This window comes from Bombina bombina, chromosome 5 (assembly GCF_027579735.1).
Source record: "Bombina bombina isolate aBomBom1 chromosome 5, aBomBom1.pri, whole genome shotgun sequence".
Classification (NCBI taxonomy): domain Eukaryota; kingdom Metazoa; phylum Chordata; class Amphibia; order Anura; family Bombinatoridae; genus Bombina; species Bombina bombina.
Window position 1 is genome coordinate 270,723,500 of NC_069503.1, and position 27,003 is coordinate 270,750,502.

The following is a 27,003-nucleotide window of genomic DNA, read 5'->3' on the forward strand; positions in this document are numbered from 1 at the left end:
CCACCAATCAAATAAACATCTGCAGCTTGATAGAACTGGTCTCCCTTAAAAAAAAAATTAACTTATGCCGTCCTTAGCAGTGAAATAGTGAGGAATTGATCCGGAGTACGACCCACAGATGGTAACAGAAGATGGGCAAAGGGATCTGGGATACTACAGGAGAAGGCAGTCTCATAGGCTGCATTGTACAACCTGTTGGACTTAGGAATTCTCCACAAGTGAAAGAGGAGACAGTTAGACCACAAGCACTCGATGGTAACCAAAGTGGCTGTACTGTCCCTTAACTTTAAATTGCAAAGGTCTAAATGGTCTACATTATAAACTGAGTTTATTACAATTGCGACAGCCTTCATGCTCTTGCTCTGGCTGTCCAGTGTAGTAATACTCAAGCTTGCGTTACCACTGAGCACACAAGTGCGGTCAGCCATTATATTGTCACCACCTGCTGTTACATGATCTTGGAGCTGTGTCATATCAGTTAATTCCATTGTTGCTTGGTTAGGTAAATCATACACTTGAGCAAACAAGGGATGGTGGGATCCCTGGGTTGTATCGTTGGGATGAGACACGACAGAAAGAGGCAAGAGAGCACCTGTAGAGAGGTCTTTCAGCATAGCGGATGTAAGTGCATCTCGGAGGTCCACTGAAAATTTGGCTCGGTATTCACTGAGTAGGTTGTGCAATTCTTCCAACAAGGTAACAGCCATGTTATAGGTGAATAGACAGTGAGCCGCAATGAAACTAATAGATATCAAAGAGCAGTACTACACCTGCTGCTGTATCCTGGAAAAGTAGTAGGGGAGGGTACCAAGCACTGAAAGCTAGGCCGCCACCACAGAGCTTAGTGGTCCAGTCTGGATCTCTAAAAGCGCAGGCACAACAAGCTTTAGATCATCAGGATCCTCAAACACTTCTGCAATAGTATCTTGCAGGATGGGTTATGGAAGTTGTGCCAGTCCATAGATAACTGGCGGATTATCGGATGCGTTCTTAGAGCAATCAGAATTGCAGCCGATCATGGCCGCTAGCTGGACATGCCCCTGCATTTTATGTCCATTTAAGAATTTAAAAGTGAAAGTAGGCTAAATAAAACTAATTGTTCCCCAAAATATAATAAGATGGGGGGAAGATAGCAAGAACCCACTTTTCCAAGAACTTTCTAAAACACTCTCAATAACTTTCACAGGACAATTTGACACCAGGATTCCAATCCATCTGAAAACACATTTCAAAGCATATTTGGACTCTACAGTTTTGGCCACTTTTTCTGGTTGTATATTTTGACTTTGTGTACATCTTTTTTCAACATTTTAGTGTTTGTGCTTCTTCCATTAACATGTTGATACCTGTAACAGTTTATTTTATTTAATACAAATGTACAACTATACATGAGCTGATATTATTGGTTAAAGGGATAAGAAAGTCAATAATAAGAGTCAATAATTAACTTGCATGATTCAGAAAGAAGATGTAGTTTTAAGACAGTTTTGAATTCACTTCTATTTTCAAATTGTCTTTGCTATTTTGGTATCCTTTGTGGAAAAATAATATGTACATATCTTTCAGTACAGGGAGTTAGCTGATGATTGGTGGCTACACACATGTATCTCTTGCCATTGGCTCACCAGATGTTTTCAGTTAGCTCCCAGTAGTGCATTGCTGCTCTACAGCTGACTTTAACTATGTGTTTAGTTCAGGCATTCAGAGGTTTTGGATGCTTTCGAATGCACTCACTTTAGCATTCGGCTTCTTATGTAGCCGGATTTATTCTTGTGAAAAACATAAATTATGCTTACCTGATAATTTTGTTTCCATCGAGGGGAGGAGAGTCCACGGCTTTATTGATTACTATTGGGAATTAAGAACCTGGCCACCAGGAGGAGGCAAAGACACCCCAGCCACTTCCCTCATCCCCCAGTCATTCTGCCGAGGGAAACAGGAAAAGTAGGAGAAATATCAGGGTATAAATGGTGCCAGAAGAGTATTACATTTAGGTCCAGCCGTGGACTCTCCTCCCCCTTGATGGAAATGAAATTATCAGGTAAGCATAATTTATGTTTTCATCTAAAGGGGAGGAGAGTCCACTGCTTCATTCATTACTATTGGGAACATATACCCAAGCTCTAGAGGACACTGAATGAAACCGGGAGGGTAAAAGGCGGACCCTAATCTGAGGGCACCACAACCTGCAAAACCTTTCTCCCAAAAACAACTTCCGCAGAAGCAAAAAACGTCAAATTTGTAAAACTTTGTAAAAGTGTGTAAGAAGGACCAGGTAGCCGCCTTACAAATTTGCTCCATAGAGGCCTCATTTTTGAAGGCCCAAGACGAAGCCACAGCTCTAGTTGAATGAGCCATGATCCTCCGAGGAGGTTTATGTCCCGCTGTCTCATAAGCCAATCGAATCAAGCTCCTCAACCAAAAAGACAAAGAAGTAGCAGAGGCCCTTTGCCCCTTGCGCTTCCCAGAATACACCATAAAAAGAGATGAAGACTGTCTGAAATCCTTTGTAGCCTGAAGATAGAACTTCAAGGCACGAACCACATCCAGGTTATGAAGTAACCTCTCCTTTGAAGAAGAAGGGTTAGGACACAAAGAAGGAACAACTATTTCCTGATTAATGTTACGGTTAGACACCACCTTGGGAAGAAACCCCAACCCAGTGCGAAGTACAGCCTTATCCGCATGAAACACCAGATAAGGAGGATCACATTGCAAGACAGCTAGTTCAGATACTCTGCGTACTAATGCAGTAGCCAACAGGAAGAGAACCTTCCAGGACAGAATCTTAATGTCTATGGAATGCATAGGTTCAAACGGAACCCTCTGCAAAACCTTAAGGACTAAGTTTAAGCTCCAAGGCGGAGCCGACTGTCTAAAGACAAGCCTGATTCTAGACAGAGCCTGAACAAAAGATTGAATGTCAGGGAGCTCAGCGAGTCTCCTATGCAACAAAACTGATAGTGCCGAAATCTGTCCCTTTATGGAACTAGCGGCAAGACCCTTCTCCAACCCATCTTGGAGAAAGGATAGAATCCTGGATACCTTCGCCTTATGCCAAGGATATCCATGTTTCTCAGACCAGGACAAGTAAGTCCTCCACACCTTATGGTAGATGCGACGAGTAACCGGCTTCCTTGCCTGAATTAGAGTATCAATCACACTTTCAGAAAAGCCTCTCTTGGCTAGGACTAGGTGTTAAATCTCCATGCAGTCAGTCTCAGAGAATCTAGATTTTGATGCTGAAAGGGGCCCTGTGACAGCAGATCCCTGCGACAGGGTAACTTCCATGGCGGAGAGGATGACATCCCCACCAGATGCGCAAACCACGTCCTCCGTGGCCACGGAGCAATCAGAATGGCAGAGGCCCGCTCCTGTTTGATATTTGCCACTATGTGAGGTAGAAGTGGTAATAAAGGAAAAATGTAAGCTAGGCTGAATCCCCAAGGAACCGCTAAGGCATCTATCAGCTCTGCCTGGGGATCCCTGGATCTCAACCCGTATCAAGGTAGTTTGCAATTGATTATGGATGCCATGAGATCTATCTCCCGGGTTCCCCATCTGTGACAAATCTCCGCAAACACTTCGGGGTGAAGAGACCATTCCCCCGGATGGAAGGACTGTCTGCTGAGAAAGTCCGCTTCCCAGTTGTCCACACCCGGAATGTGAATAGCTGAGAGCGAGCAGTCATGGGACTCCGCCCACTCCAGAATCCAAGACATCTCCCTCATCGCGAGGGTTGATGTAAGCCACCGAGGTAATGTTGTCGGTCTGGAATCTGATGAAACTGACTGACCCCAGAGAAGGCCAAGCCTTCAGAGCATTGTAGATTGCTCGTAGTTTTAGGATGTTGATCGGAAGGAGAGACTCTTCCCTGGACCACTTTTCATGTGCCATCCTGGCACCTCAAACAGCTCCCCATCCTGACAGACTGGAGTCAGTGGTCACAATCTCCCAGGACGGTCTCAAGAAGGATGTCCTCATGGACAATTGCTCCGGACGAATCTACCAAGAGAGGGAGTTCCGAGTCCGAGCATCCAGGAAGATCAGCTGTGATAGATCTGAATGATCGCCGTTCCACTGTCTCAACATGCACAATTGAAGAGATCTAAGGTGAAACCTGGTGAATGGGATGACATCTATGCTTGACACCATGAGACCTATCACCTCCATACATTGAGCCACTGATGGGCTTGAGGAGGACTGAAGGGCAAGACAGGTGGACGCAAGCTTCCTGCGCCGCTGACCCGTGAGAAATATATTCATGGACATAGAGTCTATTATCGTGCCCAGGAATTCCAACCTGTTTCTGGGAAACAGGGAACTCTTTCCTGAGTTGATCTTCCAACCGTGAGATTGGAGTAGAAGAAGAAGAGCCCTCGAATGATCCTCTGCGAGACTGAGTGACGGCGCCTGAACCAGGATGTTGTCCAGGTAAGGCACGACCGCAATGCCCCTGGATCTGGCCACTGCAAGCAGCGCCCCCAGAACCTTCATGAAGACTCTCTGGGCTGTCGCCAGACCAAAAGGAAGGGCCACAAACTAGAAGTGTTGGTCCAGAAATGCAAATCTTAGGAACCTGAAGTGGTCCCTGTGGATTGGCACATGAAGGTAAGTGTCCTTCAAGTCTATAGTCATCATGAACTGTCTCTTTTGAACTAGGGGCAGAATAGATCTGATCATTTTCATTTTTGACGATGGAACACTCAGAAACTTGTTTAAACACTTTAGGTCCAGAATCGTGCGGAACGTGCCCTCCTTCTTTGGAACCACAAAAAGGTTGCAATAGTACCCTAGACCCCTTTCTGCTATGGGTACTGGTACGTTAACCCCAAAAGAGGCGAGATCTCTCACACACTCTATAAAGGCCTCTCTCTTCTCTGGTCTTGAAGACAGGTTTGACAGGAGGAATCTGCCCTCGGGCAGATGGGATCTGGACCTATCCTGTAACCCTGGGAGACCACTTCTAGAACCCAAGAGTCCTGAACGTCCTGCAACCATGTGTCTGAGAATAGAGATAATCTGCTCCCTACGTGATCCGGGGGCCGCCCCTTCATGCCGATTTTGTCTTGCTCTGCTTAGACTTGTTCCAAGATTGAGCCGGCTTCCAAGATCCCTTGGACTGGTTCGCTTTTGCGTGGGTTGCTGGCGCTGGGCCTTGTCCGCACAAAAGGGACGAAAAGTAGATCCTTTAGGCTTAGCCTCTTACCCTTGCCATAACCGTGGATATAATCAAATCCAATCCTGGACCGAACAGGATCTTTCCCTGAAAAGGCAAGGACAACAGCCTCACCTTAGAGGTCATGTCCAAAGACCAGATTTTAGCCACAGAGCCCTGTGCGCAAAAACAGAAAAATCTGACACTTTAGCATTCAGGCGAATAACTTGCATATTGGCATCACAGAATTGGCAATCTTCAGCGCTTTAATCTTCTCCTGTATCTTGTCGATGGATGTCTCCCCTTGACCATTTCACACAGGGATTCACATCAATATGTCGCAGCTCCAGCAACCACCGCAACGGCCGCTGCTGGCTGAAAAACAAACCCTGTGTGCTAAAACATCTTTCTCAACATGTTTTCCAGCTTTTTATCCATGGGCTTTCAAAATGAATAACTATCCTCGAGGGGAAGAGTCGTCCGCTTCGCGAGCATAGAGATAGCCCCATCCACCTTAGGGATGATCCCCCACAGCTCAAGCTCAGAGTCTGGAACGGGGAACAGTTTTTTAAAGGAAGAAGAAGGGGAAAAGGAAGAACCTAATCGCTTCCATTCGTTCTTAATAATATTAGCCATCTTAACGGGAACCGGGAAAGACTGAAGTACTACCCTGTCCTTGTATACCTTGTCAAGCTTAGGAATCGCAGGTTCCTCCGGTATCTTAAGTTCCGGGAACCTCCAGAGTAGCAAGCACCTGCCATAGCAGAAAGAGCAAATTCTCCATCCTAAACCTATAACCAGGCTCCTCCGCCGTCGGATGATTAGATGACATGGACTCCAACCCAGAAGGGGCCTCCTCCGAAGAGTCGGAGTGGGCCTTTTCATTGTATAGAGCCTCTGGATCTCCCATCGGCGAGGACAAACCCTGGGCCGGGCTACTATGATAAACCCTATGCTTGCGCTTAGCAGAACGTGGTAAGGCATGGATCGCTTTCAAAACCGCCAATTCCAATTCCAGTTGGTCCGCAAAATCTGACAGCCAACGATTCTCTCCTGAAGGAGTAACGGTTGGACCCCAGGGCGCTGCATGTGCAATCGGAGATGAATGCCCCTCCCGGGATGAAGAACTCTCAGAGGTGGACGGATCAGTAGTACTAGACATCTGTTTATATTTAGATGTTGTAACTTTATCAAAACATGTGGAACATAGTTGATCTTACCAGAATCTACGCCGTGGAACAGGAACATGGCCCTTCAAGTGTGACAGGTTAGTAGCCTCGCTCCTGACATGGACTTGAGTGAAGAAAGCAGGCAGCAAAACTCGTCAATGCTGATTGCTTATGGAGCTGTTAATATGAGTCGGATGGTTTCACAGAAAGACTCTCCCTGCATCTCTGGATTCTAAATTTCGCCCAGACTCTCAATGAGAGGCTGACAGGACTACTTAAAACTCCAGTCCCACTGGGAAGAGTACTGTCCTCCATAAGAGACTACTCCGAAACTGCGGCACTCCTCTGCCATCCTCCTGTGACGAAAGGCAAAGAATTACTGGGGGATGACGGAAGTGGGGGAGGTATTTAAGGCTTTGGCTGGGGTGTCTTTGCCTCCTCCTGGTGGCCAGGTTCTTAATTCCCAATAGTAATGAATGAAGCCGTGGACTCTCCTCCCCTTTAGATGGAAAGTTCAATGCATTAAGATCTTTGCACAGATTTTATTGTGTTGAACTATCACAAAAATAAATCCGGCTCTGAAAAGAACTGAATTCCACATTCAGAAACGTCCAAATACACATGCGTTGTTTAATCCCTTGCAAGGGTTAAACACACCATTATCTACAAGCAACAGTGCAATAATAAAATGCACTAACATATTAAAGCATTATCTTTTTGCACATTTATATCCCTTTTAAGTGAAAAACATTTAATTCAAACAAATTAGGCATTATGAATAGTTACTTAACACACCCCATTTTTTGAATAACAGGCTGATGTTCCCAGTGAGGAAACCTATCTGCACGGGTCTGGCGGCTAGGAAGATGGTCTCAGCAACCCATATATACTTGTATATGCTTTTAATAATGTACATTTTATTATAATATACCTTTGTGATAAAGGGATAAATAGATTTGCATTCTGCCATGTTACAAACGCACCACTATAAGGGGACGAAAACAAATTAATTGTAATGGGTATTCGGATAATTTGTTATGATCAAAATGCAAAAGGCTGCAGCGGCATTAAGCTCTTTTCCAAGCCGCATTTATTCTCGTAAAAGTGCAACACACTATGATCTCTCCAAATCCAAATCTTGGTGTGTTGCACTGTCACAAAATCAAATCCGTCTCCAAAAATAGCCAAAAGCTGCAATCCTTCTTCCGCATCCAGACCATAATGAATAATCCAAATGCCCATGCCTAGTAAATAAGTTATACCTAACTAACGACCAATATAATACATTTGTTGTCAGTGCATACGTATTTGAGGATTAATGGGCATAAAAACTGTTATTTGTTTGTCAGTATAAAAAGTTAGCATATTAGAAAAGGCAGGATCTGCACTACTGGTTCTGTTAGACCTACTAGTATCCTGTGATATCAACACTAACGTGCACACAACTTGCCAGCCCATGACAATCAATATTCATAAGAAGAGCCTATAGATTCCAAAAGACAGCTTCTGATTGGCTTTCCTTGGCAGCTAACTGTACAGAGCACAGAATCTAAGATTATAGGTAGTGCATTCCAAAATTTATGGAAAGTCTACCTTTTGTTTGCTAATAACTAGGTCTTATATGGAGAGATAAAGGAGAAATAGGAATGCCTGAATAGGGAACACCAAGAGACACACAACCAAATATAGGCAGACCTTTATATAGCACTATGAATATGAAGGAATTAAATGGACATATTCAGTAGTACGCTAGGGCTGTACAGGCCCAGAAAACTACAGTGGAACAGCTGGTACTAAACAGCATTAAAAAAGTAGTGTGCATGGAGAATACCTACCAATCAGTGTCTGAGCATGTGAGCCAGGAACATGTACATGACACCAATAGAATGATAAAAAGGGTTAATGCAGCGCACTTTGCTTACTTATCCCTTTAATGTATTTACTAGAGGGTTGGTACCAAATCAGCACATATGAAGGTACAGATGGGAATAAAAACTTCTTGCCTGTACCTTCTGCACAACCTTCCCCCTAAAGAAGTAAAAACATTGAACTTGTATTGAAGACCTTGTGGCTGTTTTATTCCATTGTTGAACAAAGGCTTCACTGTATGATAAAGCTATATAGCTCAAACAGAGTTCTCCACTTACAAGGTGCGGATATTTTCCAAAGATCATAATGATGAACAAAACCATTTTTTGCAAAGAAGCCTTAGAAACCTTCTGTTACATTCTGGAAAAAAAATGGAGGACAAAAAAAATGATTATCAATACCATATTCTTACCTTATCTTGTCTCAGTTCCCAAACTGGCACTCACCAAAAAGGAGTTGTTTCTCTATAAGGGGGAAATACATAAACCCAAAAACACTTCCTCTACCTGCAGGATACTATTTTACTATAAAACCAGTAAATATAAAATATTAATGCTTTGTGAGTGCTCTTGGCTCAACCTAACAATAATCAGCAAAATAAATAAATAGCACCAAAGCAGTAATTACATTGGACAGATAAACACATAGACCCAGGAAATCATGAGATGAACCCCATACCACCACTGCCTTACATACAGATGAATGAGCCTGTAACCTCTGCAGAAAGAGTCCTTCATTGCTTGATATGCCTGAGATGATGTAACTGTGAAACCACCAGGAAGCTGTAATATTGTAATATTTAAAGACATACATCCTTTGTAATGTTTCTGCAGAATAACAAGCAACCTGCCAAACTGCCTCTGGTACGTTTTCATTTAAGATCCATCTAGATTGTAAGTTCCCCCGGGAATAGGGACCTCAATTCCCCCTGTATTTGTTTGTTACATTTGGTTCGGTGTCTTATATTGTACTGTATTTTATCATTGTTGTACTTTTAACTTTGTACCCATGGACAGCGATTTGTTGGCGCTTTATAAAAAAAGAATAATAATATGGCGAAAATAAACCACATTCAATGTGTAAAGAAGTTTCACATTCACTAGATTTTTATTTGGAACAAATGAGAGGAATATGTTGTGAAAAGCATGAAACTAGACAGAGGTAAAGGCGTAATGGCTCCTCCAAAAAACTGCCTTTAATTTGAGATTCCAGAGGAATGCTTCTATAAAGGTTCAAAGGGAAAAGCCAGAAGATAGCCAAGGGCCAAAGATAAAGCTCATACCTGGGACAAGGACCAGTCAACACAGTAGATTTGCATAATGAACAAATGCAAGATAACAAGACAATGCAATAGCACTTAGTCTGAACTTCAAATGAGTAGTAGATTTTTTTTCTGACAATTGTAAAAGTGATGTCTATTTCCACTCCCCCTGTACCATGTAACAACCATCAGTCAATCACAAATGCATACACGTACCATGTGACAGCCATCAGCCAATCACAAATGCAAATACATATATGCTGTGAATTCTTGCACATGCTCAGTAAGAGCTGGTGACTCAAAAAGTTTAAATATAAATAGACTGTGCACATTTTGTTAATGGAAGTAAATTGGAAAGTTGTTTAAAATTACATGCTCTATCTGAATATTGAAAGTTTAATTTTGACTTGAGTGTCCCTTTATTTTAACATAAATTCTTGATGCAACTGTGAAAAAAAATACCTTGTTTTTTTCCACCATTTTTTTTTTTTTTTTTTTTTGAGTTTTCAAAAGAGCTTTATTAAACTTATCAAGTTTACAGGTATAAATATACGATTAATGAAAACCAAAAGAGCAATACAAATGCAAATATAACAATGCGAGGACACAGTCCGTCCTCTAAACTGTCTATAGACATACATTGTGAAATAATTGATATACTGTTCAAGGAAGTACTTATAACACCATCATGAACAAATATAATTAAAGGTACTTTATAACGCAGTTGAGGCCTAAAGGTCTCTAGGCCAAAATAGAGGGGGGAAGGGAGAAAGGTCTGAGGGTGGGATGAGGGGGTAGGGAAAAGGGTTGAGTAATAAGTCCTTGGTCGTAGGTGGGTGTTTCAAAGGAAATCCAGCTCGGTCTGGTAAGAATTATCCCTAGGTCAGATCTCTCATTCCCTCCGGGAAGAACTAGGAGGGAGTGAGGACATTAGGTCTCCAGGTTGTATCATAAGAGTCTTTCCAGTCGGTCCATGTAAGCTCAAATAGGTCAGAATTACCTAGGTTGTAAAATATACTTTTTTCCATATTATATATATAGGCCATATAGTAGCAAACTCTCGTCCAACTAGGTGAGGGCTCTGATTTCCAGTCACAGGCAATCAGGTGTTTGATGGACATAAAGAGGTATATACTAATGTAAGCATGGTGTTTGGGGAGAGAGTGGGTACCAATGTGTAATAGGGCAACTGCAGGAGAGCTACGTAAGGAGATTCCCAGTTTGGAGAGGGCTCCAAAACATTTTGTCCATAAAGGGCGTATTTTAGGGCACTCCCACCAAATGTGCAGAGCGTCCCCTTTCTGACCACAATCTCTCCAACAGTACGGAGATGCGCTAGGGAATATTTTAGCTAGCCTGATGGGCACATAGTACCAATGGGCCACCAACTTATAATAAGTTTCAAATAGGGTGGTGCAATGTACAGCTTTTTTGGTTCGTTCGAGCGCTTGTTCCCAATCGTCTACTGTGAGCGATTTGTCTAGCAGGGAGCTCCACTTGGCCAGGTGAGGGGCCGGAATTGGGTTTGGCTCCGAGTCCAACAGGGTGTAATGTCTAGAGAGGGGTCTATATAGCCTCTTTCCTAGGTTCCAAATGGACTCCCACGGGTCAGAGGGCGATTTAACTGAGGCTTGAAGCCCCAGGCGGTCATAAAGCTTTTGATTCTGCAATATTCAAATTTCAGGGTATGGGGTAGGGCCACATCAGCCCCCAATTGGGACTCAGTTTTAAATCCACACTCCGGTGCCGGTAGCCAGAGGTCCGAGACCACTTTTATTCCAATTTGGGTCCATCTCAGAGGGTGGGCATCCTGTAGGCCTACTAACAGGCCGGATAATGAGGTTATGGGAGAGGGGTGAGGGGCGATTTGTCTAGAGTGGCGGATTTTATCCCAACATTTCAGGCATTCCTGGATGATGGGGTTTATCAAGGATAGTTCCCTACGGCAATGGGACGGCGTCCATATCAGGTCACGTAAACTTAGGTTATAAGGAAGTGAAGCCTGTTCGATGGAGTGCCATTTGCAGGAAGATTGCGTGACTCCCCATTGGGAGACATGGGTGAGCATTGCTCCCTCGTAGTATCTTACCACGGAGGGAGAGCCCAGACCGCCCTTAGATCTAGGTAGTTGTAGCACTCTCTGCGCCACCCTTGGGGGCTTGCCCTGCCATATATGTTTAGTTATTTCGCTCTGGAACTGTAATAGAATGTGCCTGGGCACTCTGATTGGCAGACAGCGGAATAGGTATGTGAGACGAGGCAAAAAGGACATCTTTAATGCTGCTATCCGCCCTAACCACGAAACTTGCGAGAGGTTCCAGCTCTTGCCGAGGGAGCGAAGCTCCGATAGCAAAGGGAGGTAGTTGTCCCCGATAATCCGGGGAAAATCATTGGATAACTTGACTCCCAAGTGGGTCACTGAAGTGTCCGACCATCTAAAAGGATATTTGAGTTTTAGAGGGACGAATTTATCAAAACATAAAGTGCTTAAATCGAAGTAATTACAAAACAGCAGGTAACAAAACCTATCATAACTTATTAAATATAACTTATTCGAAAGGTGAACATTGTGGCGGCTTATAGAATCTCACAGGGGACCTGCCTGCCTCAGAATGCAGGCTAGTCAGTAGCAACCATCAGGGGAGACCTAATAGCCAACTTATTTATAGACTAGATCAAGTAACTTCAGAAGGAGCCTATTCAGCATGCTCAGGGTGTCCTTGAGAAACTTGCAGATGTTGAGTCTTGGGTCTTTTTATTCTCTGTTCTTTTATTGACCACTCAGGAGCTGAAGCTTTCAGGGTAGATTGAGGTTGAGCCCGTACATTTTGAGGATCGACTAATAAACCCCATGAGGTCAGCAGAGTCGCACCCTGCGAGGGTGTGGTAATGGTTATGGACTGGTTGTCTTTGGTAACTATGAGTCTGGTTGGGAACCCCCATCGATAACGGTAGTTAGCCCTACGCAGAGCAGTGGTCACCGACTGAAAATGTCGGCGCTGTTGGAGGGTGTGTGCTGAAAGGTCAGGTAATATTTGTACTCCCTCGAACCTTCCACTTAAGTTTGGTTTACGATAAGCAGCTTGAAGGAGGCGGTCTTTATATAGGTAGCTATGGAAGCACACCACAATGTCCCTCGGCTTATCAGAACTCACCGACCTGGGGCGCAGAGCCCTATGCGCTCTCTCCATTGTGCCAGACAGTCCATCAGGGGTGCCTATCAGCTCTTTGAAGAGGTCTTGGAGGTAACCTTGGATATCTGCTGGAGCTACCGTTTCTGGGACTCCTCTGAATCTGATATTACTGCGCCTCGATCTGTCCTCCATATCAGCCAGTTTAGATTCTAATTGTGAGATCTGCTCAGCCAGGTTTTCAGCATAGGCCAGGATATTGGATTGGTCCACCGCTTGATCATCTTGCTTGCGCTCCAGCGCATCAACCCTGTCACCAATTTCTGAAATTTCCTTTTTGAGTTCAGCTGAGCTGCGTTGGATTTCTTGGGTGATGGACTTAGTCTGGATGGCCAGAAGTTTCTTGAGCGATGATTCTGTAATGTAATGTTGGGTGGAAGATGCTGAGTGTTGGCTAGATTGAGATTCTTCATCTTGGGACTCCGGTTCACTCATTGCACCTCCTGGTTGGGATGGGGTTTCCTTAGAAACGTGGGCAAAATGGTCAAAGACTGGGTTTGGGGTTAGACTTTGAATGCTTCTTTATCATGTGAGGCATCTTATAGGTTAATGGTTAGATCCCTGGAAGGCAAAGTAGTGAATCTCTGGAGGCTCAAGAGCAATATCCTGCTGTTTTGAGAGAAATTCAAGGGTTATACATACTAAAATCAAGCACGTAGTTTACATAATACCTATCACATTGTTGGAGCGGGGCTGATTTACACATCAAGAGGAGAAATTACATGAGTGTACAGTTTTGTTACCACCACGCTAGTCCCTCACCTCGGGGAGCAGGGGGATACGACCCGAAGGAAGGGAAAAGGGAGTTGGAAGTGACCCACCCGGACAAGCCGGGCGGGAGCGGGGAGGTGAGGGGTTAGTCAGTAGGGTATAGAGATCAGTCAGTATACCACAGGTGAATTGTTAGTTCAGTGAGGGCAAGCCTGACTGTGTCAAAATATGAGGTGAGAGAGTGAGAGTATTACACAGACGGGCTTATAAACCTAGATTACCCGGAGCAGTGGCCCCTGTCAGCTAGTGCTCAGAATAAGAAGCTAAGTTTGCTTCCTAAGATAGTAAATAATTCAGGTAATTGCAATAAGCAGACAGGAGCAACTGGGGTTCAGGTAAAATGTAATCACAGAGTGAGTATGGGCGATATTATACAGCAGTCCCTGCAAAGGAAGTGAAGCATACAGTTGCTTAATATACAGGCAAGACTAGTATTATGGACTAGACCTGCAGGAGAAAGCCATGTTCAATAATATGTAGTGTCCAAATTCCTTAAAGTCAGATCCCAGCAGAACACTGATCACAAACCCTGGTCGCAGCTGCTATTACAAGGGTTAAAAGTGTAGGGGAATAAAGGTCCTGGAGAGGCCACACTTTATGTCTCTGTGTGGGCAACTATGGGGAGATGGGACCCCAGATGAGATAAATGAACACATCAGCATAAAATATATGGGACAGTGGCTCCTGTTGGCCGGAGCGCAGGGCAGAAGCGGAGAGGCTTTATAAAACACAGCTTAGTGGGGTAGGAGTAGGCTGTTACCTGAGAAATTAACACTTAGGTATGTAGTAGTTTAATTTACAAGTGAGACTATTACCATAAGAGGACCTGTAATAAATGAAAGTTATCAGGCAAACAGCATGTCAAAACAACACTCCACTCTGGGCTTAGACCCAAAGAAACATAAGCTGGCGCAGCAGCGATGTTATAACAATACAGTAAAACAGACTGATGTAAAAAGTCAGACTGCGTAGCAATTGAGTCCAGCCTTAACTATATTACTCAAACAGTTTGTATGCTGCAAATGAATATGACTTTGCAGGCCAAAGCCTGGGGGAAAGATCTGTAATAAACAAATATGCAGCAGATGTTGCTTCAGGAGACTGAGGAACTATAGGTGAGCTGGGGGAAGAGATGACCTGCAGTAAGATTTACTAAGTTAGAAAGTCTCGCTGTGCAGGGCCTGGCCTCAGGTATAGGTAACAGTACACCTTTTACAATTCAAGTAATCAGAGTTAAGTGTGTAGCTGGCACAGGGCCAAATCAATAAAGGTGATGAGTGTGGCTCAGCAAGATTGCTCCCTTTAAGGAGGCATAAACAGTGGAAATGTTCCTGTAGTGGGGATAAGTCTTGTTATCAGCTGCTGTGCAACAAAGTTATGTGCAGGTTACTCACTAGAATCTCAGAAGGCAGAAAAGGATGTCATCTGAAGTGACTAGGTCTTACCCGGCTCCTGCTGCAAGGTGTTTGTGGTGAGAAGCTGGCAAGTTTGTAATTTATCGCCAGAGCCGGGATTCTGTTTGTCAACTGGGCCTTCCGTACTAAAGATGTGAGAACGAGGAGGCCTTAAGATGGCGGATGTTCGCGCCTTTTCCCCAGGGCCTATTGAAGGAGTATCAAAAACTGGGCAGCAGCGGATCCCCAAGAACCAAAAGCACCCAATCTATCTTCAGGGCTGCAGAACCCACCCGCGAGTGAAGGAGGTCAGTGCAGTAATTCGCTCTCGGTCCGGTGTCCCCCGGCGTTCCGGGGGTATTTCGGCTAAGCCCTCTAATATGGGACAACCTCACTCGTATGACTCAGACCAGCAGCAGGGCCCTCCGGAGCGGATCCCCGACCCTCCGGAGTAGTGCTGCAGGGTGAGGCTCAATCAGCGGCAGGTAGAGTCCAAGTAAGCTGGGCAGTTACTCCGGAGCGGGGCCCCGACCCTCCGGAGTAGGTGAGGAACTGCCGTTATGGGTGAGGGTCCGGTTAGGAGTCTGATCCCTTCCGTAATGTTGCGCTCAAACAGCGTTAGTAGCTTGTGAATCAGGCTAAAAGGTCCGGATAACTGAGGTGTCAGTAGCTGCTCCTGGGGTAGATCTCCGGTATGTTCAATGAGCGCTGGCGGCCCGGGCTCCTTACCGCAGCTTCGAAGTTGATGATGCCCAATAAGTTAAGTTGGGCACAATGTCCCACTTATGTCAAATGTCTACTATATTTCTGGCTGCAATCTGGACAAATGTCCCCAAAGATAACACTTAATAACACTTTTTAATGCTTTAGGGCTCAGGAGCTCAGCACACACACGACTGATCAGCTCAGTGGCTAGCTCCACCCCCTTTTTCCACCATTTTAACAATTAATTCCCAGGGAATTACAGAGAAAACTTGCTCAAAGTAACGAAGAATTTTTACCATTTTTGCTATCTGTTTAAACAGAAATGGGATATTTTGGGTTTCTCACTGAAATTATTTACACACACCTACTGCAGTCATAAGACAAATGGTTGTAAAAGCTTCTCTGTGATTTCCTTTGTTAAGAAATAAAAGACATGCATGGCTTTGCAATAGGTTTTTGGCAATTAGAAGGCCGCTAATTACAGTTGGGCACCATACTTCTGAAATTTCCAGCAGTGAATGGGGCTAATCATCTAGCTTGTAAGGTTAAGTTTACTGTAGTGTAGGGATTACCCTCTCACCCCCTGATCCCTCTCAAACACCTCTCTTCCCTGCCCCCCACTCCACACACACACACTGGTCACTACCATCTTTGCTACTGGCAGACAGTCTGCTCTTATGAATATATTTATTTTTTAAAAAGCTCTATTTCTTTCTGTAGCGTAGGGGTCGCTCCTCACTCTCCACCTTTTTCATCCCCCCAATAGCTCTTTTACCCTCCCACTGCCCATCTCCATATTTGTTACTGGCAGTAACAAATAACACGTTTTTCAAAAATAAAAATCTGTAGTGCAGGGGCACCTCCCCCTCTAAGACCCATTTTTTCCTTAGAGTAGGGTCCTCACTCGCCCACCAGTTGAGTATGTTTCATAGTGTAATGCCCCATCCCTTCCTCCACCCACGATCACCACCCATCTGCCTCGATCACCAACTACGTCAACACAGTACGCTGGGCAAAGTACTGTATGACGTAGTACTTATGTCCATTTGGCACAAGGGGTTAAACTAAGAACAGGTCACTGGAGTAACTGCTCAGTGAGCAGATAACACTCATTCTTTTAGTTTACTCATTTGCTTGGGGGGAAAATCATCCAATCCAGCAATGATCCAATCAGCATCATCAGTGCTGAGTTCACACTTTGCTTTACTGTGGTCTTGTGACATTTCATAGTAAATTTCTTTTAATTGAGGAATCCAGGAAAAGCATTTGATGCTTGAATTAGACCCTTAAGGTCCCTCTATGTCCCTCTACTTTAGAATGTAGCTACTGGCTACTTTAAAAATCTTGCCTTTAATTATTTAATTTCTCAAATGTTTTACTACAGACACATTTCATATATTAAACATGGTACGGGCTGTAAAGAAAAATGTGTTTTATCGTTTTCTCACAACAACATCCAAAACAGAAGTGCCTTCTTTTTCAAGGGCATGAAGAAACTAAATTATGGCTTCAACCAACATTTAAGAAACAAACTTGGCAATGCTGGAACTAGGATTAAAGTAGAAACTTGTACGTTGGGGAGACATTTGGGTAATGTACGATACCTTTGATGAGCATGTACTTTAGTAAGGGGGCACTTTGGTGGGAATTTTTAGGGAAATGTCTTGCTTTTGGTGTCAAAGTAGGGGAGCTAGCTAAAGGGTTGTGCAGGATGTCAGGGGTTCAAATGGTGTGTTGGTATTGGGGTCAATTTAGTAAGGGGTATTTGCTGTGGGGGTAATTGGACAGTTAAAGAGTTCATTTAGAAAGGGGCTATCTGCAGTAGTGGAGGGTTGACCTGTAATTGTGGGTTAATGTGACAGAAGTGCTGTGGGTGGTAGGAGTGTAGTTTGTTAAAAGATCATCACTGACATTATTGTCCTATTATAACAGCAGTGAATATGAATACATATTATTATTATATAGCTTCAGACAACTAATTAGAGGTTTGGCACAAACTAATGGAGAAATGTGCTCTTGGACAAGTTGGATCTGCTGCTAAAAATATAGGTTTTGCAGTATGCTGTAACACCCATTAAGGATTCTCAGGTGGATTAGAAAACAGTTGAATGATAAATATCCGATAGTGTGATGCAGTTTGAGGTCATTTGATAAATGCTAAAACTGGGACTTGTGCTAATGATGGCCCTGAATTTAAAAACAGGTTATTGCACCAGGGAAACAGAGTCTGTCAACAAAATATCATAATAAATCATTAATGTGTCACTTATTAAAAGTTTATAGAAGGTAACATAATTACTTGATTGTATTCATTGTTTTTTTGTGTGTGAATTACGGACAACAAAGCAGACTGCAAAAAGTAAGGAAAAAAATATAGGGAAAGAAAAACTTACTGAAGCCCATGACACGTAGAAAGAGCAACAAATGATCTGGGATTTCCTCTGATCCGACCTTGGTAATAACAATGTTCACCACCCTAAAGAAGAAAAAATAAAAGCATAGATTTATTTGTTATGTGAATTCTGTGAAGGTCGCCATATAAATAAATATAACCCATACATCAAGTTATGTTGTTATACTGTGTCACTGTATCTGAGCAAATAAAATGAATTCAAATGATATCAATGGCATAGCAAGGGTTGATAATAATAATAATATTATTATTATTAATATTATCAGTTATTTGTAAAGTGCTAACAGATTCCACAGATTAAAGGGAACATTATACTGGGCAGAGGGTTTAGCATAGCTTCACTATTTATACCAGATACTACGTTTAATCAATCACTATGCGTAGCAGGGCAGTTGTGGATCCATGACAGCAAAACAGCATCCTTGAATTAGCAGTGACAGCCCTGTGTTACTAATATGTAGTCAAAGTCTTATTGAGCATTCCATGTTATTTTTATTTAAGAGCTTATCATTTTTGACAAGTGACAGTTGAATTAAAGGGACAGTCAACACCAGAATATTTGTTGTTTAAAAAGATAGATAATGCCTTTTTTACCCATTCCCCAGTTTTGCATAACCAACACAGTTATAATAATACACGTTTTACCTCTGTAATTACCTTGTATCTATGCCTCTGCAAACTGCCCCTTAATTCAATTCTTTGACAGACATGCATTTTAGCCAATCAGTGCTCACTCCTAGGTAACTTCACGTGCATGAGCTCAATGTTATCTATATGAAACACATGAACTAATGCCCCCTAGTGGTGGAAAACTGTCAAATGCACTCAGATTAGAGGTGGCCTTCAAGGTCTAAGAAATTAGCATATGAACCACCAAGGTTTGGCTTTCAACTAAGAATAAAAAGAAAACAAAGTAAAATTGGGGATAAAAGTACATTGGAAAGTTGTTTAAAATGACATGCCCTATTTGAATCATGAAAGGTTTTTTTGGAGTTGACTGTCCCTTTACGTTTAGCAGTTTACCTCAGACTGGTAGTCAATACAAACTCTGAAAATATTAGCAAACCAGTCCAGTAGCTTTTCAGATATTTAGCAAATAATTGGCACTTTTAAATACAGCCATATACAGGGAGTGCAGAATTATTAGGCAAGTTGTATTTTTGAGGATTAATTTTATTATTGAACAACAACCATGTTCTCAATGAACCCAAAAAACTCATTAATATCAAAGCTGAATAGTTTTGGAAGTAGTTTTTAGTTTGTTTTTAGTTATAGCTATTTTAGGGGGATATCTGTGTGTGCAGGTGACTATTACTGTGCATAATTATTAGGCAACTTAACAAAAAACAAATATATACCCATTTCAATTATTTATTTTTACCAGTGAAACCAATATAACATCTCAACATTCACAAATATACATTTCTGACATTCAAAAACAAAACAAAAACAAATCAGTGACCAATATAGCCACCTTTCTTTGCAAGGACACTCAAAAGCCTGCCATCCATGGATTCTGTCAGTGTTTTGATCTGTTCACCATCAACATTGCGTGCAGCAGCAACCACAGCCTCCCAGACACTGTTAAGAGAGGTATACTGTTTTCCCTCCTTGTAAATCTCACATTTGATGATGGACCACAGGTTCTCAATGGGGTTCAGATCAGGTGAACAAGGAGGCCATGTCATTAGATTTTCTTCTTTTATACCCTTTCTTGCTAGCCACGCTGTGGAGTACTTGGACGCGTGTGATGGAGCATTGTCCTGCATGAAAATCATGTTTTTCTTGAAGGATGCAGACTTCTTCCTGTACCACTGCTTGAAGAAGGTGTCTTCCAGAAACTGGCAGTAGGACTGGGAGTTGAGCTTGACTCCATCCTCAACCCGAAAAGGCCCCACAAGCTCATCTTTGATGATACCAGCCCAAACCAGTACTCCACCTCCACCTTGCTGGCGTCTGAGTCAGGCTGGAGCTCTCTGCCCTTTACCAATCCAGCCACGGGCCCATCCATCTGGCCCATCAAGACTCACTCTCATTTCATCAGTCCATAAAACCTTAGAAAAATCAGTCTTGAGATATTTCTTGGCCCAGTCTTGACATTTCAGCTTGTGTGTCTTGTTCAGTGGTGGTCGTCTTTCAGCCTTTCTTACCTTGGCCATGTCTCTGAGTATTGCACACCTTGTGCTTTTGGGCACTCCAGTGATGTTGCAGCTCTGAAATATGGCCAAACTGGTGGCAAGTGGCATCTTGGCAGCTGCACGCTTGACTTTTCTCAGTTCATGGGCAGTTATTTTGCGCCTTGGTTTTTCCACACGCGACCTTGTTGACTATTTTGAATGAAACGCTTGATTGTTCGATGATCACGCTTCAGAAGCTTTGCAATTTTAAGAGTGCTGCATCCCTCTGCAAGATATCTCACTATTTTTGACTTTTCTGAGCCTGTCAAGTCCTTCTTTTGACCCATTTTGCCAAAGGAAAGGAAGTTGCCTAATAATTATGCACACCTGATATAGGGTGTTGATGTCATTAGACCACACCCCTTCTCATTACAGAGATGCACATCACCTAATATGCTTAATTGGTAGTAGGCTTTCGAGCCTATACAGCTTGGAGTAAGACAACATGCATAAAGAGGATGATGTGGTCAAAATACTCATTTGCCTAATAATTCTGCACTCCCTGTATATTCGGACAAAGCTACATCAAAAGACTTACCACTCTCCATGTAATTAGAATTGTGTTGACTTTTGGTGAATAAAAACACTGTGCTATATATCTGACAATATAAAGCTTTGTGGCAATATGTTAATGTTGCAAAAAAAATGCAGCTGATTTTTTTTAGCATAAATTGGTCTCTGTTATAAAAATCTGGAATTGTTATTGAATTTGGAAGCTGTAATGATTTAAAGTTTATATTTAATTTGTGAGGTTCTTGTAAATTTGAGATGTACAGTTTTAGATATTGACCTGGCCAGACATTAGCAAACAGACAGACAGACAGACAGAATGACTGAGCCACAGTAAACACCAACCTTGTTAATTTACATGGTCCCTAAAAAGTAGATTTATTTAAACTAGAGAGAGGCCAGAACATTTTTATCACGATGGCAGAACTCATGATCATCCTACACTTTGCAGGATTGATACAGACTGGAAGCTCATCCCAGCTGTTTCGCTTGACACTTTCTCCAGCATTCAACTCCACTCCAGTATTATATTAATGTAACCTGTTAGCCCCCATACCCTACCCAGTACACCCACACTATGTCCAAGAACACCCAAAACACTCCCACAGGATTTCAAACACCACCTAAAAATGTAGACTCCATCCATGAGACCATCTCAATTCAACCCCCAGATGACCAGATCACCCAGGCAGAAATGGAAGCATGCAGTGTAGATATGTGCATTGTGATTCTTGCAAATAAAAAAAATCACTCAATTTATTGCATTCTTTGCATTTATTTTGAAACAAAAAACAAAGGAACAATTGACGGTGCAACAAAACACCTGTTCCTTCATTCATGTCATATAACTTTTACTTTAAAGGTGAGAGATAAAGACAGGAAAGGGTTCAAAAGTCCAGATTTACACTATTCAAGCAGGAAAAGATTTTAGAAGTTAAAATTTACACTATTCAACAACTATATCCAGCAATGTAATTGTAAGTAAGCTTCACTTTTGTTCTTGACCCCATACAAAAAAAAAACAATAAAAAAATATTTTTGTGCTGCTGCTGGCTTATAACACTAGCTGCTACTTTAATTTCATTTAATTAGCTGCCTCTCCTCTGGTGCCCTGAAGACATTCTTATAGGTAATAAGGATTAAAGGGACAGTCTAGTCAAAATTAAACTTTCATGATTCAGATAGGACATGACATTTTAAACAACTTTCCAATTTACTTTTATCATCAAATTTGCTTTGTTCTCTTGGTATTTATAGTTGAAAGCTAATCCTGGGTAGGCTCATATGCTAATTTCTAAGCCCTTGAAGGCCGCCTCTTATCTGAATGTATTTGACATTTTTCACATCTAGAGGGCGTTAGTCCATGTGTGCCATATAGATAATATTGTGCTCACGCCTGTGGAGTTACCTAGGAGTCTGCACTGATTGGCTAAAATGCAAGTCTGTCAAAAGAACCGAAATAAGAGGGCAGAATGCAAATGCTTAGATACAAAGTAATCACAGATGTAAAAAGTGTATTAATATGACCGTGTTGGTTATGCAAAACTAGGGAATGGATAATAAAGAGATTATCTTTTTAAACAATACAAATTCTGGAGTAGACTGTCCCTTTAACAAATGTATGTTAACAAACAAATATTGTTGTCAAAAGTCAGCCAGACTGAATGACACCGAGAACTAATATTGGATGACAGATTTTTTGTTTTCATGACAACTTATTTATCCAAAAACATTTTTTTTGCCTTTGCACATGTCTAGTGCAGAGCTTTCATTAAGAAAGACCTGAAGGAAAATGATATGAAATGATCTCAGAGATTACTCTTATTACGCTATATGCGAAGTGCACAGTGAACCTACCAGTCACCACCTGACCTGGGCATGTGGTGTAAACCTTGACACTGAAAAAGCTAAAGCAACAGCTAAACAGTAATATGCAGGTAATATTATTTTATTGAAGCAGAAAAAACAAAATGAAATGATTTTACACGCTGCTGTTACCACTTTGTGTGAAGTTATTGTTAATGTTTTTCATCATTGTATTGTGCTTGTAATAAAGGATATTTAATTAGCAGTGATTGTATTAATGTTATGTATTGTTATGTAAATGTTACAATTATAAACACATTAGAATTCTAGCTTTATCATGGTAATATACACGGTTTTGGTTTTATGAAATATAAACTATTTAACAAAGTATTTAGTAAAGTGGTGCAATCAGTCATAATGTGCAGCGCTGCATGTACACAGCACATTTGTATAAAATAAGAATTGCTCTATGACAAACATATTTATGGTATTATGTTATTAAAGGGACAGTCTAGTTGTTTTTTTTATTGATTAAAAAGATAGATAATGCCTTTACTACCCATTCCCCAACTTTGCACAACCAGCATTGTTATATTAATATACTTTGTAACGTCTAAGTTCGGCCTGTTTCTAAGTCCCTGCAGCCTTCCTCTTATCTAATTGCTTTTTATTAGCTTTTCACAGCCAGACAGGACTAGTTCATGTGTGCCACATATACATAACATTGTGCTAATTTTCATGGAGTTGTGCATGAACCAGCACTAATTGGCTAAAATGCAAGTTTGTAAATAGTACTGAGATAAGGGGCAGTCTGCAGGGTTTTAGATACAAGGTAATCACAGAGGTAAAAGGTATATTAATATAACTCAGCTAGATTACGAGTTTTGCATTATGAGTGAAAAAGCATAGTTATACTTCATAACGATGCTTTTTCCCTAACGCCGCTATTACAAGTCTTGCAGGTATAGGTTTATCGCACACCTTTTTGGCCGTCAACATCAGTACCGTACTTTAAAAAAAGTATTTTTTCAATGGGACTTTCATAGCGCCGGTATTATGAGTTTGCCTGGGAGGCCAAAAAGTGTGCAGTACACTCTATAACCACAAGATCCGTACCGCCATTTAAAGTCAGTAGTTATAAGTTTTACGTTACAAAGCTGTAGCATAAAACTCATAACTAAAGTGTTAAAAAGTACACTAACACCCATAAACTACCTAATAACCCCTAAACCGAGGCCCTCCTGCATCACAAACACTATAATAAAAATATTAACCCCTAATCTGCCTCTCCGGACATCGTCACCACTATAATAAACCTATTGTCAGGGTATCTGTGAGTAATATTAAATAAACTACCGATGTATTGTAGAATCTAATATTTCATTTTTCTTTTTGTAGCTAAAAATCTAATTTGACATGAATTGTGTGAGCTGTAGCTATGGCAGAGCAACCCCCATTCTTCTTGGTTACATAGGATGCATTGCAAATCTTTGTCCCAATTCATCAAAAGGAATTGCTTTCAAAGTAATCTTAGAAAGATCACTTTAAAAGACCTTTTTGATCACTACCTGGAAATGTGTAATAAAATTTCCTATAAGATCACTAGACTCCCTTATAAGAAGAAGAGAGCCTAGCAGTCTGAGCCAAGTCACAAATTTTGTGGAAAGGTGACCATTCACCCTTCGATGCAAATTGGTACCTGCTGTGTTAGATAAACATATATGCTGGCTAACAGAGAGACGTGTTTAACCCTATGACTGCTAAAAGCATATAAAAATTTAAATCGTGATTTTAAAAAGAGAAGTTAGAAATTCATCTATATGAACTGTATAATTCTCAAATATTTAATTGATACCTAGAATGTATAAATATCTATATATGGATATGGGAAATCCATTTCAGATTTGTAATAAATTAAATGAATAACTACATTAGTATATATAAATGCTTAAGTTATTTCAAAATGAATGCATTTTTTCTTTGTTTTCCAGAAATCTAGTGAACATTACAGGAAGAACTGATGTGAAGATGAGATTTCTAGATAAGATGCGACTAGAAAATGAAATATATGCAAGTATATCAAATAAGCTGATATACGGAATAAGTCAGATAGACATATATATTTCATTGATTGATACTACTAGTCCCTCAAAAATACAACTTTTAAGACATCTTCTAGAATATGATAAATAAAATACTGAAGTTTCATATTAAAATAATCAGGATGAATGGTATGACATGGTCCAATACACATTCAACATGTGACTTGTTGATACTAGAAAATATGGTATATTGAATAAAAATATATATGAACTGTATTTACTGTTAGCAATATTTGAATTAAACTGTTTGTCTTTGCTGCCCCCGATGTCCTAAATCCAGAATTACAGCCAAAAGGCATTTGGCCGTTGAAAATGAAATTTCCCAGTAGCCAATCAGGGAGGTGTCTCCCAAATAACCAATCAGGGACAAGCTTCCAAAAGGGATATAAACCTCAGGCAAGAGGAAAAAAAAGGACTCTATACTGAATTTTGACTGACATTCTGTTGCCTTGGAATCCAGTCTATATAAAGCAATCTGGGCCTAATTTTTATCCATCTTGCAAAAATTACCTCTTTTAATTTATGAGGTGAAATTGTATTTATCAGAGGAGCCCTGGAAGCTGAAACATTGATTTATTTGGGTAAAGTATAAGAAACTGTTAAGTATATTTAATATTTTAAATCAAAGGCTATAGTTAGATTACAGCTAGTAAATTTAAAGAGCATACTTTGTATTTTAAACTAATATTCATAGTCATGTGTAGTTCAACTAGTCATTATTGGTAATTAATTTATTTGCTAGGTAAAGATCCTTTGTGTTGCATATTTCTAAGGCAGGCTTATTATTATTATAAGTAAATCCCTCTGGTTTGTATTAAGTTATTTGCAACTATATATATTTTAGAACTTGCCTTAATTGTAGCTAAAAAGAGTTTATCTCAGCTCAGAGAAATTGGCTGTTAAAGCATCTTGTTATAATGTTTAACTAAGCACTGTTAAAGTTAGTGATCCATACTCTGGTATTTCATTGTGGCATTTTAATGTAATCCATTGTGAATAAGGTAATTTGTAAAGGTATATTTTTATAATCTTTGTATAGAATACTGTAACAGTTTAAGCTTGTATAGTTTGATTCATATCTGGTTTCTATAAATATAATTCAATGTGTTTATAACTTTAACTAATATAAAGAATTTAGGAATATATATTAATTTTAATTGTTTCGTATATATGCATTTTATTGGGAGCTTGTTTTAAAAAATAATTATTAAATAAATTGCATTATAACCCTGCCATATACTGACAGGGTTTTTTTGGGGTGTTTTTTTTTTTTTTTAGTTTAGGGTTCGGGCTTTTCGTAAAAGAGCTAAATGCCCTTTTCAGGGCAAAGCAAAAGAGCTCAATGCCCATACAAATGCCTTTTTCAGGGCAATGGGTAGCGTAGGTTTTTGTTAAAGTTAGTTTTTTTATGTTGGGTGGTTGGTTGGGTGGTGGGTTTTACTGTTGGGGGGATCTTTGCATTTTTTTTTACAGGTAAAAGAGCCATTTAACTTAGGGCAATGCCCTACAAAAGGCCCTTTTAAGGGCTATTGGTAGTTTATTGTAGGCTAGGTTTTTTGTTTTATTTTGGGTGGGCTTTTTTATTTTGATAGGGCTATTATATTAGGTGTAATTCTTTTTTATTTTGGATAATTTTGTTTGTTATTTTTCGTAATTTAGTGTTTATTATTTTTAGTAAATTAGTATTTTTTATTTTTTGTAATTAGTTTGTAATTTTTAGAGTAGTGTTAGGATTTTTTTAATGTGCATTTTAGTTTAATTTAATTGGTAGTTATTTTAATTTTAGTTTAATACTTATATTATTTTAATTGTTAGTTTAAACTTAGTTTTTTTAATTTGACAGGTACGTTTTAATTTAATTTAAGATAGGGAAATTGTAATTTTAATCTAAAGTTAGGGGGGCATTAGGTTTAGGGGTAACTAGTTTAAATTAGTTTATTGCGAAGTGGGGTGCTTTCGGTTTAGGGGTTAATAGTTTAATTTAGTATATTTCGTTATGGGGGGCTTGCGGTTTAGGGGTTAATAGGTTTATTATAGTGGTGGCGGTGTAGGGCTTAATAACTTTAGTATAGTGGGGGCGATGTGGGCGGACGGCAGATTAAGGGTTAATATTTAAATAGTGTTTGCGATGCGGGAGGGCGACGGTTTAGGGGTTAATAACTTTATTATAGTAATGACGATGTCGGGGAGCAGCAGAATAGGGGTTAGTAAATGTTATTAGTCGTGGCGATGTCGGGAGCGGCAGATTAGGGGTTAATAACTTTAGTATAGTATTTGCTATGCGGGGGGCTCGGTTTAGGGGTTAATAGATAGTTTATGGGTGTTAGTGTACTTTGTAACACTTTAGTTATTAGTTTTATGTAACAGTTTTGTAGCGTAAAATTCATAACTACTGCTTTTAGATTGCGAAGCGGATCTTGTCGGTATAGGCTGCAACGCAAACTTTTTAGCTTCACCGCAAAACTCGTAATGGCAGC

At 40.8% G+C, this 27,003-nt stretch overlaps 1 protein-coding gene across 1 annotated transcript in view; it reads right to left on the reverse strand.

The window, feature by feature from the left end:
- ADAM22 (ADAM metallopeptidase domain 22) overlaps positions 1-27,003 on the reverse strand; it is a 707,952-nt gene that overhangs the window by 323,194 nt on the left and 357,755 nt on the right. The window contains 1 exon segment of the mRNA XM_053713991.1: positions 17,912-17,994. Coding sequence (XP_053569966.1) covers positions 17,912-17,994 — 83 coding nt within the window.